The sequence below is a fragment of the Lampris incognitus genome, chromosome 19 (genome assembly GCF_029633865.1).
Source record: "Lampris incognitus isolate fLamInc1 chromosome 19, fLamInc1.hap2, whole genome shotgun sequence".
Lineage (NCBI taxonomy): Eukaryota > Metazoa > Chordata > Actinopteri > Lampriformes > Lampridae > Lampris > Lampris incognitus.
Window position 1 is genome coordinate 6,143,666 of NC_079229.1, and position 13,493 is coordinate 6,157,158.

General features: G+C 49.3%; 1 protein-coding gene across 1 annotated transcript in view; it reads left to right on the forward strand.

Moving 5' to 3' along the window:
• Positions 1-13,493, forward strand: part of arfgef1 (ADP-ribosylation factor guanine nucleotide-exchange factor 1 (brefeldin A-inhibited)) — an 87,950-nt gene that overhangs the window by 44,930 nt on the left and 29,527 nt on the right. The window contains exons 6-10 of the mRNA XM_056299931.1: positions 2,675-3,026; positions 4,260-4,385; positions 5,664-5,911; positions 6,477-6,610; positions 12,482-12,716. Of these exons, the coding sequence (XP_056155906.1) occupies positions 2,675-3,026; positions 4,260-4,385; positions 5,664-5,911; positions 6,477-6,610; positions 12,482-12,716 (1,095 nt within the window). The remainder of the gene's footprint in view (positions 1-2,674; positions 3,027-4,259; positions 4,386-5,663; positions 5,912-6,476; positions 6,611-12,481; positions 12,717-13,493) is intronic.

Sequence of the window (13,493 nt, forward strand, 5' to 3'; positions counted from 1 at the left end):
TGTATCTGCTGTAATCTGTGTTGGTTAGATGTGTTCTCCTCACAGTAATCCGCTCTCTCTCTCGCTCTCTCGCTCTTTCATGCTCCCTCGCTCTCACTCTGTCTGTCTCGCTCTCTCTCTCGCTCTTTCTGTCTTGCTCGCTCTCTCACTCACTCACTCACTCACTCACTCACTCGCTTGCTGTCTCGTGCTCTATCTCTCGCTCTCTCTCGCTCTCACTCTTTCTGTCTTGCTCGCTCTCACTCTCTCTCGCTCACTCACTCACCCTCTCTCTCATGCTCTCTCTCTCTCTCACTCGCTGAAATTCAAATTCTGTCTCTCTATCTCTCTCACTCACTCACTCACTCGCTCTGTCTCTCGTGCTCTCTCTCACTCTCTCTCTCTCACTCACTCACTGTCTCTCTCTCTCACTCACTCGCTCTGTCTCTCGTGCTCTCTCTCACTCTCTCTCTCTCACTCACTCACTCACTGTCTCTCTCACTCACTCACTCACTCGCTCTGTCTCTCGTGCTCTCTCTCACTCTCTCTCTCTCACTCACTCACTCTCTCTCTCACTCACTCACTGTCTCTCTCTCTCACTCACTCACTCACTCACTCACTCACTCTGTCTCTCGTGCTCTCTCTCACTCACTCACCGTCTCTCACTCACTCACTCACTCACTCACTCGCTCTGTCTCTCGTGCTCTCTCTCACTCACTCACTCTCTCATGCTCTCTCTCTCTCTCACTCACTCACTCACTCACTCACTCACTCACTCTCATGCTCTCTCTCTCTCTCTCGCCGTCTCTCTCTCTCACTCACTCGCTCTCTCTCATGCTCTCTCTCTCTCTCTCTCTCTCTCGCCGTCTCTCTCACTCACTCACTCGCTTTCTCTCATGCTCTCTCTCTCTCTCTCTCTCTCTCTCTCTCTCTCTCGCCGTCTCTCTCACTCACTCACTCGCTCTCTCTCGTGCTCTGTCTTTCTCTCTCTCTCACTCACTCACACACGCACACTCGGTCTGTCTCTCTCACTTTTTGTGGTCACACACAGACTCGGTCTTCTACATCCAACCGAGGTGGCATTTAAATAATGAGCTTTAGTCTGCTGGCACTGATTTGTCTGTCCCCTCACGTCTGGTCCTGTTTGTCTTGCCTAGTTACTGTCGCCCACATTTAATTCTAATTGGTCAATTTAGAATGCCCTGTCATTGAATTTAGTTGTTTACATGCAAATGGCAACGGCAGAACAGCACGGCGACGATCAGATTAGAGAGAGGGCCGGCCTCAGATGGCACAAGAAAAAAACACACACTCGCTTAAAGGGGGGGTTTGTGTGTACACTGGATGTGAGATATGGTTTCGTTTTTTTTTTTTTCTGGCTAATTGTGAGGCGAAAAAGCTCCTTTCGAAGCCAGTTGGAAAGGGAGTCGTCGAAAACGGACCACCTCCTCCGAAAAATAACGCCATCGATCACCCGTCCGTCCGCACTCGGCAGATTTCAAAGATAAGACGCGGGTCGTTAATTTTGCAGCTAATGTGCCGTAGAGCGGAGGATTCTCATCCATCACCGTTGTTTCGTAAATGTTTCTCACTGTTTCCGTTTCCGTCTGTGACCCGCGTCCCCTCAGCCCAGCGTGTTTGTTTTTCCATAAGTGGCTCAAGTCTTTTCCGGTTTTTTTTTTTATTTTCATTTTTCATGTCACTTCAAACCGCACCTGGACTGAAACCGCACCATTGGCTGTTACCATCGAAGCTTGGCTGGGAAAAGTGTGATGTTTACGCTCCCTTTTTCCGGAGATTTCAGTCACGGGTTTTGCCCTGCCTTGGAATAATGAACGGTGTGATGCTTTTCTTTTCTTTTTTTTCCCCCCCTCCAGAATAATGTTTTCTTTTCTGATCTGCAAAGACAAACTGGAGGAACCAGAGCGCAGGCTCGCGTGGTTTTGATCAGGACCGACATTTTACTCCGGCCGTGAAGTTGTAACCGACTCGACTAGATAACAACATTTTTCTGATTTTACCGCTTTAGTCTTCCGCTCTCTCCTAAATATCTTGCGACTCCATTTTGGGTCACGGCCCATCAACCCACCAACAGGGAGAACCCTCCGCATTTTATTTTCTTTAGCCGTGGCGGTGCTTGTCGGCCGTGACGACGTCGACCGGTACGTGCCAAGTTAGCCGTTTTCTACCGCAAATACCTTCTGCCCGTCACGCTGACACACACCGGTTCATACAACAAGCCAGCATGACCCAGTTCCTCACTTGTTGCTGTGTCAGTAAGCATGTCTTGCTTCATAGTGAGTGCTCCTTCATAAACAAAAGCACACATCCATCCCCACATGCCGCTTAAAGAGCCTGGTGGAACCTCGGGACCGCTGTGCGCTCGCGGAAACTGAGGTCCCAAAGCTGCCCATCACTTCCTGGTTGGACACTTGGAGGTGTTGCGGCTCGGCCTCGGGACCTCAAGGAATGTTCAGGCCTGTAATTGGTGGGATGATTTTATTTTTTGTTTTTTGCATCGTATTAACCAGGCTTTTTGTGTGCGGGCGTGGGCCCGTGTGTGTGTCTGTGTGTAAAACTGTACACGTCTGTCTGTTTTCGGTGTACACGTGTGGCTGCTCGACGAGCGTGCATGCGTCTTTGTCTGTTTGCACGTCTGTTTTTCTTTTTGTCTTCATCCCCGTCCCCTCCCTAGTTGCAGGAGGCGAAGCAGATGGAGAGGGAGCGACACCGGCAGCACTCCCCGGTCACCCCGCTTGCCGAGCCAGACTCCCCCCAGCTGCAGACCCACAGTCACCCACCGACCAAGGGCCTGGCGCAGGAGGCCAACGGGCCCACCACCCCGGTAGCCACTCCCACAGCCACCATCCCATCCTCCCCGTCCACCCCGTCTACACCAGTGCCCGAGGGCAGTAGGCCTGCATCAGGGGAGAAGCAGGTGGAGCAGGGCCCCGTCTACGAGAGCCCCGACCCGGAGAACGGCTCTGAATTCTGCATGGCAGAGAATGAACAGACGGAGGCAGACCAAGCCACCGCAGCAGCACAGAGTAAGGCAGATCTCAGGGGTTGTAGTTTTTATTTTATTTTTTTTATGCGATGGAGATATTCTCAACATACTTCATACCACTCGTGCACTGTGATGTTTTGTTTAATGCAACACAGACCAAGGGCTTTATGGTTGTGCTTCATTTCTGTGTGCACAAGGGGATTTTTTTTTTTTTGAGCCACAAAGGTTTTTTTTTTGCACACATGAAAAATTAATTTTGTAGAGAAATGTACTGTCACACAAAGAATTAATGTTGAGCAAACGAAAATCCATTTTGTACTCGACAAAGGTTTTTGTACACGTCTGCTGATGTCCACATAGTATGTGCAGATTTTTTATCTGTTTGTGAATCCGTGTGTTTCTCCTGCAAGCACAGCGTCTCGCTGTCTCTCTTGACGTCCCTGCTCTGCAGGCTCCCAGATTTGGCTGTGTATCTGCTCAACATGCACGATGTTAGTGTGCCACAATGTTAGCCGACCGGCGATATAGGGGGCAGTTTCTGATTGACTTGCTTGATCGCCAATCGGATCGCTAATTAAAGAGCAACCTAACCCTTAATACCACGCTTGTGAATTTGGCACTATATGAAGATGAAAAACCATCTCTAGTGCTGCATTCCGGAGTAAGTCGAATGTGGGAATTTCCGTTTGATTTTCCTGACTTCCAACCGCAAAGCTCTCCGGTCTGGAGTTTGGAAAGATGATGCCTTGATGTTGTTCTATTTTTTTTTCCAGCAATACTTGCTAACTAAGCTAACGCTAAGGTTTTTGATTAATCTTTGTGGTTACATAGTGCACGCTCTGCAAGCATAACAGGTATTATTATTAGTATGCCATGTAGAAAATTTGACTCATCAATGCATGTAATGCAACATTGTCTTAAGTTGATTATTATCAATCGATTGATGAATTGATTTTTATTTGCTCAAAATTAGTAATTCTTTGCATGACAATACATTTGTCTACAAAATTAAGCTCATATGCATGCAAAGAAAAATCTCTGCCGTCAAAATATTCCCTGGCACATGCCGACATGTGGCACAAATATAAACCCATGTGGGACGTTCTTATGAATATAGCTTGTAAACTGATTTATTGACACATTTTACCTGTGGGCTGGGTGATTGGGGGCAAACAAAACTCATCATATTGATTGTTATCAATGGCAGCTTAGGCATTCCCATCAATACTGCATGTACGTGCCTGTCCTTAAATGTGTGCCCGATGTCATTCAGATGCAGCAGTCCAGCAGCATCAACAGGCTGGGGAGGAGGAAGAAGACGAGACCCCAAACTATGAGGAGAAAGCCCAGGAGATAGTCCAGAGCATTCTGCAGGAGGTGGTCAACACCGTCGCGGGAGGTGAGATGTGTTAGTGTTGAGTTTCAGTCCATGTAGATGTTGAAGTGTTACTGCCTACCACTGCTGTTATCTCAACACAGTGTATGCCACCGTTTCCATTATGATATAGAAGTATGACCTCGTGTCTTATATCTTCACAGTGCCTTAAGTAATAACATCACAGTATTGATCCCACGGCGGGAGAAATACTTTATCGATGAAACGCCATAAGTGATCCAGTCTGACAGAGGAGAGGTCAGCCAGGACACGGCTCACATCGGCTGAACAAAATGCATCGGTCATAACATAGACGCATACATTAAAAATCAATCTCAGGGGGGGCGCCCTGGTGGCTCACCTGGTAGGGCGCGTACCGCATAAGGCTGAGTCCTTACCGCAGCGGCCTGGGTTCGAGTCCCGCCCGGGCCCCTCGCTGCATGTCATCCCCTCTCTCTCCCCCGCCTTTCCTGTCTGTCTCTACTATCACTATCAAGTAAAGGTGGAAAATGTCCAAAAAATCAAAAATCAATCTCAGCCACCAGGGAAACCCTGCAAAAAGGATAGATCAGTTTCAACCCCGAGTTTGCTGCAGTTCCTTGAGATGACTTAGCATGTGTCATCTGTGACCTACAGACGGTGTCGGAGATCAGTGAACCCCTTATACGTTGTTTTCTTTGTCTCTCTATGGAGGAGAAAGTCGCATCAAAATGCCCGCCAAAATCTGTTGGTTTCATGTTGTCTTCTTCTCAGTGGTTCCCGACTTTTAGTCATCGCACCCCCCCCAGTACTGCTGTTTATATGTTCTCCTACATAGTCCAGCAATCTTGCCGGGACGTTTGTAGACATGACACAACACGTGAATGTAATGAACTACCCGGCGTGGAGAAGAAAACCATGCCGTCCTTGGGGGTCCCTGAGGACCGGATTGAGAATGCGAGGCCTAGCTCAGTGTTTCCCAATCCAGTCCTTAAGTCCTCCCCCCTGTCCTGCAGTTTTTCTTTGTAACCCTGAATAGGTAGGCCTGCTTGTACTTACTCAATCTGCAGGGCAGGGAATACTTGGAAGACTGGGGAGGGAAACACTAGTCTATCTTATCACCCGAGATATACGTACGTTCCTGTTCGAAGATGGCTTGAGACCGGCAGTGGTAAATTTGGCATAGAAATATACGATACAAATATTCCACCGAGCACCATTCACGTACGGAGGAAGAGAGAGAAAAAAGACACATATCTAGGGTGGAGATCAGTGTGCCATGCCTGTTTTCCCGACTCATCCGATCTCCGTCGCTGTCCCCAGGGCACTGCCTGGATCCTGCCCACCTGTGCTCCGATGCCAAGGAGTCGGGTGGTGATGGCGAGCCAGCAGAGTTGGAGCCGACGGAGAGGGTGACGGAGGGCACCCAGAGCTCCCTGGAGGACGAGAGCACGCTGGGCAGTGACAGCGAGCATGTCCATGCCAACGGCATCCCCGGCACGCCCATCTCTGCCAGCTTCACCCCGTCGCTGCCTGACGACAGACTGTCCGTCTCCTCCAATGACACTCAGGTGAGAGGCCAACGGAGGACGTTGTCGCGGCAACACTTCGTAGTCCACACACAAGACTGACTTGGACTTTTTTATTTCTTTTTTTTTTTTTTAAATTACAGTATTCACTTCAGAGCAAGAGGGGAAACTAGCGAGTTGGCGTTCGCCCATGCCTTATTCAGAGTTACGATTACCAATGCGCGTTTAATTGCTCCACTCTCTGAGATCCTGTGAGAGAAAACAAGCAACCCTTGCGCTGAGGGTATGTCTAAAGTCGGCCGCTTTAATTAAGACGAATACTCTTTAATTCCCCAGTAAGGCTTTCATATCGTCCCTTCACATCCTTCACGGTCCTGTTAGGATTCTGTGATTACATGTAATTCCACTCCCCAGTGATCCAGTGAAGTCACAAACCGATCTGCTGGACCCGGGGTTGTTTATAACAACAGTGGATGGGATGGGGGGGGGGGTGAGCAGGTGTCAGGCGGTCTGATTGATGGAATGACGTTAATTATTTTATGCTGCTTGCTTTAATATTATTCTATTTCTTTTTCTTTCTTTTTTTAAATCTCTGTGGTGTTTGTAGGAATCCGGGGTGACGCCGGGCCAGCCACCGGGGGCCAAGTTCTCACACATCCTCCAGAAGGACGCTTTCCTTGTTTTTCGCTCACTCTGCAAGCTGTCCATGAAGCCACTGTCTGACGGACCGCCTGACCCCAAGTAAGAATTTCTCACGATGTGCAGGAATGTGACCCCCCCCCCCCCATTTTTTGTGTTTCCTACTCGTTTCCTTCTTTATGTATTCCCAACTGCCTACCTGTGTGTACTCTGTACTCCTGCTGGCTCTGCAGGGTAAACTTGTGCGTCGTATTAACCAGTTTGGACGGGTAGGTGCTGTCGTTCAGGTGTCCCACTCCATAAATCTTGCCATCTCGAAGTTCTAAAGCTGTTGAGGGCTGGGGGCGTCCGGCTGGCGTAGCGGTCTATTCCATTACCTAACAACACAGGGATCAACGGTTGGGATCCCCGTGTTACCTCCGTCTTGACTGGGCGTCCCTCCAGACACAATCGGCGGTGTCTGCGGGTGGAAAGCCGGATGTGGGTATGTGTCCTGGTCGCTGCACTTGCGCCTCCTCTGGTCGGTCGGGGGCACCTGTTCAGGGGGAACTGGGGGCAATAGCGTGATCCTCCCACGCGCGACGTTCCCCTGGCGAAACTCCTCACCGTCAGGTGAAAAGAAGCGGCTGGCGACGCCACGTGTATGGGAGGAGGCACGTGGTAGTCTGCAGCCCTCCCCGGATCGGCCGAGGGGGGTGGAGCAGCAACCGGGACGGTTCGGAGGAGTGGGGTAATTGGCCAAGTACAACTAGGGAGAACAAAGAGGGTAAAAAAGAAACCCCCAAGAACAAAAAAGCAACTGTTGGCTGAGATTTACCAGTGGACGTGGACGCCGGTCAAAAAAAGCCTACCCTCCATTATTGAGATTTCTTCTTCTTCCTGTGTTTTTGCACATTTCTGCGGCGAACAAAAAATTGGGAGCAGAGTCGAGCGTCTGATAAATCCTCAGCTCGGTATCCTTGTATAATCGCTGTGACTCATGTTTTGAAATGAGGGCTGTTCCAGTAATAGCAGGGTTGTAGTGTTAGTGGGTGAAGCAGACGACAAGGCCTCCCCCCTGCGTTTTTGTGACTAAGTCAGTTTGCGGTGTCGTGATGCACAGCAGCCCCACTTAACTGTCCATTTCCTCTTTTGTGCACCAGCAGCAGTGGACTTATCTGATTTTTCCATATTCCTGTGTTGCATATTGGTTATGTCTTAATATGCCAGGACAAGCGTCTGATTGGCTGGTCCGAGCTCTGCGGCAGTGTTTGCAGGACAGGATTTCCTGAATTCGGTTCAGGATGTGACTCCAGTCGCATTGCGTTTTTGCACTTACTTTGTTTGTTCTTATCCTTTTATCGTATTTAACTTAATATGGAAAAGGATGCGTAGAAAATACTTGCCCTACAGACAAAATTGGCCGTGTCTGCAGGTGAGAAGCCGGATGTGGGTATGTGTCCTGGTCGCTGCACTGGCGCCTCCTCTGGTCGGTTGGAGCGCCTGTTTTGGGGGGGGGGGTAGCGTGATCTTCCCACACGCTACGTCCCCCTGGCGAAACTCCTCACTGTCAGGTGAAAAGAGGCAGCTGTCGACTCCACATGTATCGGAGGAGGCATGCGGTAGTCTGCAGCCCTCCCCGGGTTGGCGGAGGGGGTGGAACAGCGACTGAGATGGCTCGGAAGAGTGGGGTAATTGGCCGTGTACAAGGGGGGGGGGGATACTTGTAGGTTCTGAAGTTGAAATGAAGTCGGGCTAGACCGAACACTTCTTAAGAAACTCTTGGGAGTAAAAATGGCAGAAATCAGTCAAAAACTGTGGCAGAAAGTTGAGAGATATCAATCAGCCAAATATGTGTGTGTCGCTTAATAGAGAAATCACAATTCCCCCTACTGATTCAGGGATTGTGTTGTGACTATAAAGTGATCCGGAGTAATGCTATGTGCTATAAATGGTAGTCATTGACTGGGGGTAAATGCTGCAAAAACAGGTGAGCAATTCCCAGATAAATCTATCTCGTTCTCGCCCACACGGGACTCGTGTTTCATGGGTTGGTTCCTTACTGACGCTAAGGCTTAATTTACGTCACCCTGTCCCCGCTGCCGAGTCTGTGCAACTTTAAGGTGTGGAGGAATTGCAATGCATTTAGTGATCGGCACCTTTGAGGGACAGAATAAAATACAGACGCTCAATTTCCCGACCGCAGCAGTTAAGTCCAGTCCATATCTGCAACCTACCTGCAGAATATTGTGGAAATGCAACAGAGATCACAGGCCCCAGATAGTGTGTGCGTGCGCGTGTTTGTATGGGTGTTTTATGTGTATGTGTTTTACTAACGCGCTCGGGGGAACAACATGTCAGTCACCACAGCATCCGCAGCTTTAATGTTGTACGTCAATGTCAGACAAGAAAACCTTTTTATCCGCCCGGCTTTATGTCTCACACGCACACACACACACACTTTTCCGCTACAGTGTCGACGGTGGCTTACCAACAGGCACTTAGACACAACCCTAGATCCTGTTGTTGTTGCTTCTCAGGTTGTATTTATAGAGTATTTGTTGTGTAGTATTTACATAGTATTAGTCGTCGTTATAAAACAATGATACAGACTCACTATGAGAATAAAAATCCACTTTGTAATAGCGGACAGTTGACTCATTGCGTTCCCAAGAGTTGATGGCACTTATTCCTCCGGCCAGTATGGAAGTTGCCCCCTCTGGTTAAATTATACTCTTAAATTATGCAGTTTTACGTGAGGATTATGGGTTGTTTTGTTTTTGTTTTTACGTTACCAGCATGTCTTCGGTCATTTGTTGTGACTTGTTATAAATCGCCCATGTGAGCCTAACATGCATACCACTTAGATCTGGAGACGTGATTTTTCTCATACCCTGCACCGGCACCTATCAGTTGGGTGTTGGTCGGTTGCTGGATTGGTTGTGCGTTATCGATCTGTTTTTTCCATTACTGCTCACAGCTCAAGATCGGAAGAAAGTTTTCCTTGTTTGTGTTTTGTTTTTGTTTTTTTTCCAACAAAAGCACTTACGACCGACCAGCCAAAACATTAAAACCACCTGCCTCATTTTGTGTAGGTCCCCCTTGTGCAGCCAAAACAGCTCTGACCCGTCGACGCATGGACTCCATAAGACCTCTGAAGGCGTGCTGTGGTATGTGGCACCAAGACGTTAGCAGCAGGTCCTTTAAGTCCTGTAGGTTGCGAGGTGGAGCCTCCATTGATCGGACTTGTCGGTTAAGCACATCCCATGGACCTGGAGAATTTGGAGGTCAAGGCAACACCTTGAACTCTTCGTGTTCCTCAAAACTATTCCTGAACAATGTGTGCAGTGTGGCAGGGTGCATTATCCTGCTGAAAGAGACCACTGCCATCCGGGAATACCGTCGCCATGAAGGGGTGTACCTGGTCTGCAACGATGTTTAGGTAGGTGGTATGTGTCAAAGTAACATCCACATGAAGGCCAGGACCCAGGGTTTCCCAGCAGAACTTTGCCCAGAGCATCACACCGCCTCCACCGGCTTACCTTCTTCCCCATAGTGCATCCTGGTGCCATCTCTTCCCCAGGTAAACAACACACACGCCCCAGGCTGTCCATGTGATCTAAGAGAGAGCGGGACTCATCAGACCAGGCCCCCTTCTTCCATCGCTCCATGGTCCAGTTCTGACGCTCACGTGCCCATTGTAGGTGTTTCCGGCGGTGGACAGGGGTCATCATGGGCACTCTGACCGCTCTGACCGCTACGCAGCAAGCTGTGATGCACTGTGTCCTCTGACACCTGCCTATCGTAGCCAGCGTTAACGTTTTCTGCAATTTGCGCCACAGCAGCTCTTCTGTGGGCTGTGACGAGATAATCGATGTGACTCGCATCACTCGTCAGTGGTTTTAATGTTTTGGCTGATCGGTGTATGCGTCTCTTGTTATTTGTCGGTGCAAAATGCACACCCCGTGGAGCTGAACTGATAAAAGTGTCTGACTGCCGGGCACGCGGGGTTCGGCCTGAGCTGTCAGAGATGCAGGAAAAAAAACTATTCTACCTGTTTTGCCACAGCACACGTTGCAGAGAAATCCGCTGGTCTCAGCATGTGAGCTTGCCTGAAGCAGATTCTTTATTTGCACCTTTAGAAATCTGCTGCTGTGTTTAAAAAAAAGAAGAAGCACAGATCAGTTGTGTCTCGGTGCAGCGGGGACGGCATGCAAGTCTGCAGCAGCCGTCTGATGACTGTTAAAGGTTTTGCTCCTCAAGGAAGGGGAGATAACAGCAGATGATGATAATGCTGGTGTCACCCTTTTGCTGGCGGGATGAACAGTGTGCCTTGTGAGCTTTGGGTTTCTGGGGGATTCTCTCTCTGCTGCTGCCGAACCTGTATATCGGACGAGTCGTTGTGCATCACATCAGACAGTGTGTTGTCTGAACCCCTCGAGACGACCGAGAAAAACACCTCGTATTGCGTTATGCAGCGGACAGCCTCGGCAGGAGAGGGTCGGACTGCATTCAAATATGCATGTGTTGTGGACACAGACGGATATTTAAGTAGACATGCCGGGGTAAGGATGGGTACCGTTAAGATTTTAATGGTGCTATTTCTCTTGTGTGTATTATGTGTGTGCGTGTGTGTGTACAAATGCATGCGCCTGAGAAAGAGAGGAAGAGAGCTGGCCCCCGCCCCTCAGCTCGCACATATGACAGGCTCCAAGATAGAGCTCTCTCTTCCGGATTGGGAATAGCGAAAACGCATCGTGGACAAATGTCGTAATCTTACTGCAAGTTAGAAAAGGAGGTGGTGAGATAAAAGGTGAAAGATCATGTTTATGTAGCCTGTCCGTGTTTCCCAACCCAGTCCTCAAGGACCCCCTATCCTGCAGATTTTCCCTGTAACCCTGCATAGGTAGCCCTGCTTGTACTTACTCGACCAGTCCTCTCACAGCACTTAATTATGCAAGGTGTGCAACATCTGACATAATTCACTGCTGATGCTTGAATAACTGCAAACAGGCTGCTATTCAGGGTTGCAAAGAAAATCTGCAGGATAGGGGGTCCTTGAGGACTGGGTTGGGAAACACTGGCCTAAGTAAATAGGACATTTTCTCTCCCCGCCCCCTTTTTTTTTTCCTTCCCAATTGTACCCGGCCAATTACCCCGCTCTTCCGAGCCGTCCCGGTCGCTGCTCCACCCACTCTGCCGATCCGGGGAGGGCTGCACACTACCACACGCCTCCTCCCATACATGTGGAGTCGCCAGCCGCTTCTTTTCACCTGACAGTGAGGAGTTTCGCCAGGGGGACGTAGCGTGTGGGAGGATGACGCTATTCCCCTCAGTCCCCCCCCCCCCCCAAACAGGCTGACCAGAGGAGGTGCTAGTGCAGCGACCAGGACACATACCCACATCCGGCTTCCCATTCCCGACCAAGCCGGAGATAACACGGGGATTTGAACTGGCGATCCCTGTGTTGGTAGGCAACGGGATAGACCGCCACGCCACCCTGACTCCCAGAAATTTCGTTTCTTAATTTCGCCAACACCGATAGCAGAACCATTAACGTCGGCGCTTATCAATACGGCCCTTAATAATTAAGCACCGGTGCCTGTTTAATACCGGGTTTCGGTACCCTTCCCTACACAAGAAGAAAAAAAATCCAGGATTCTTTCCTCTTGGACTCGTTTTATACCATAATTTCAATGTTCTCCTCTTCGTCCTCGTTTTAAGCAGTCTAAGCAAATAATTTTCAGACTATTTTCTGTACAGCCAGAGCCTTGTTTGTTTGTTTGTTAGATTCCCTCGGGTAAAATGTTTCGCAGCACAATCCAACACATCCTTTGGTTGCACTTACAAGGTCTACGCTGTCTTTCTGCTGCTCTCCTGCTTGTTGTTGCTGTTTGAACATGGAAACTGAGCTTGTTTTGATCGATGTTTCTCAGTGAGCTTCCGACGAGAGCTTAGCGCTGTTCTCCCCCCCCCCCCCCCTGCCTCTCCCAGGTCCCACGAGCTGCGCTCCAAGGTCCTGTCCCTCCAGCTGCTCCTGTCCATCCTGCAGAACGCCGGGCCCATCTTCAAGACCAACGAGATGTTCATCAATGCCATCAAGCAGTACCTGTGCGTGGCCCTGTCCAAGAATGGCGTCTCCTCCGTGCCTGAGGTCTTTGAGCTCTCGCTCTCCATTTTCCTCACCCTGCTCTCCCACTTCAAGACCCACCTCAAGATGCAAATCGAGGTGACCTATTCGCCGCTGTCGTACTATGTTGCTTTCAAACATTTGTTACTCACCATATAGATTCTTCTCATTCAACAACGTTTATGGTATGTTTGTTTTTTCCCCTTTTTTTGTTGCATTTGCGATGACAAAATGAACGTGAAGGTTCTCTTCATGCCTTTCCCAGTTTCTGATTTGCCCTTGTTGAGAAACATCGCACATCTTCTGTTGCTGACAAGCTGACACCATCTCACAGTGCAGCAGGCGACTGACAGAGGAGATTTATGGGAGGGGCGGTCTCTCGGACTGCTCTAATGTAGTTTACACCTCCATGCTATTGAGCCTCCATCTTTCCTGGTCTCCGTTGCACTTTATTTATTTTTCCATCTGGGTTGGTGCAGGATTTTAATAAATATCCGCCCACAGTATTCGATAACTATGGCTAGCATGTCTGCCGCCAGTAAACAAAGTCCTACAGGCCCCTAGCAACAGATATTCGCTGCGTTACGACAGTTCATCTGTCTTCTGAAGACTTTATAAAGGTTAATTATACTTTCCTCCCTGGGTGCAACAGTGGTTTAGTGGGTAGTACTGTGAGCTCACAGCAAGAGGGACCCTCCATTGTAGCCCATCTCTATGGAGTTTGCTGTGTGTGTAGGCCCCGTGGTGGACCGGCAGCCCATCCAAGGTGTCTCCCAGCCTTCTGCCTAATGCATGCTGGGATAGGCTCCAACCCCCTGCAACCCTGAATTGAATTAAGCAGGTTTTGCCAATACTGGATGAATGGATACTCTCAGA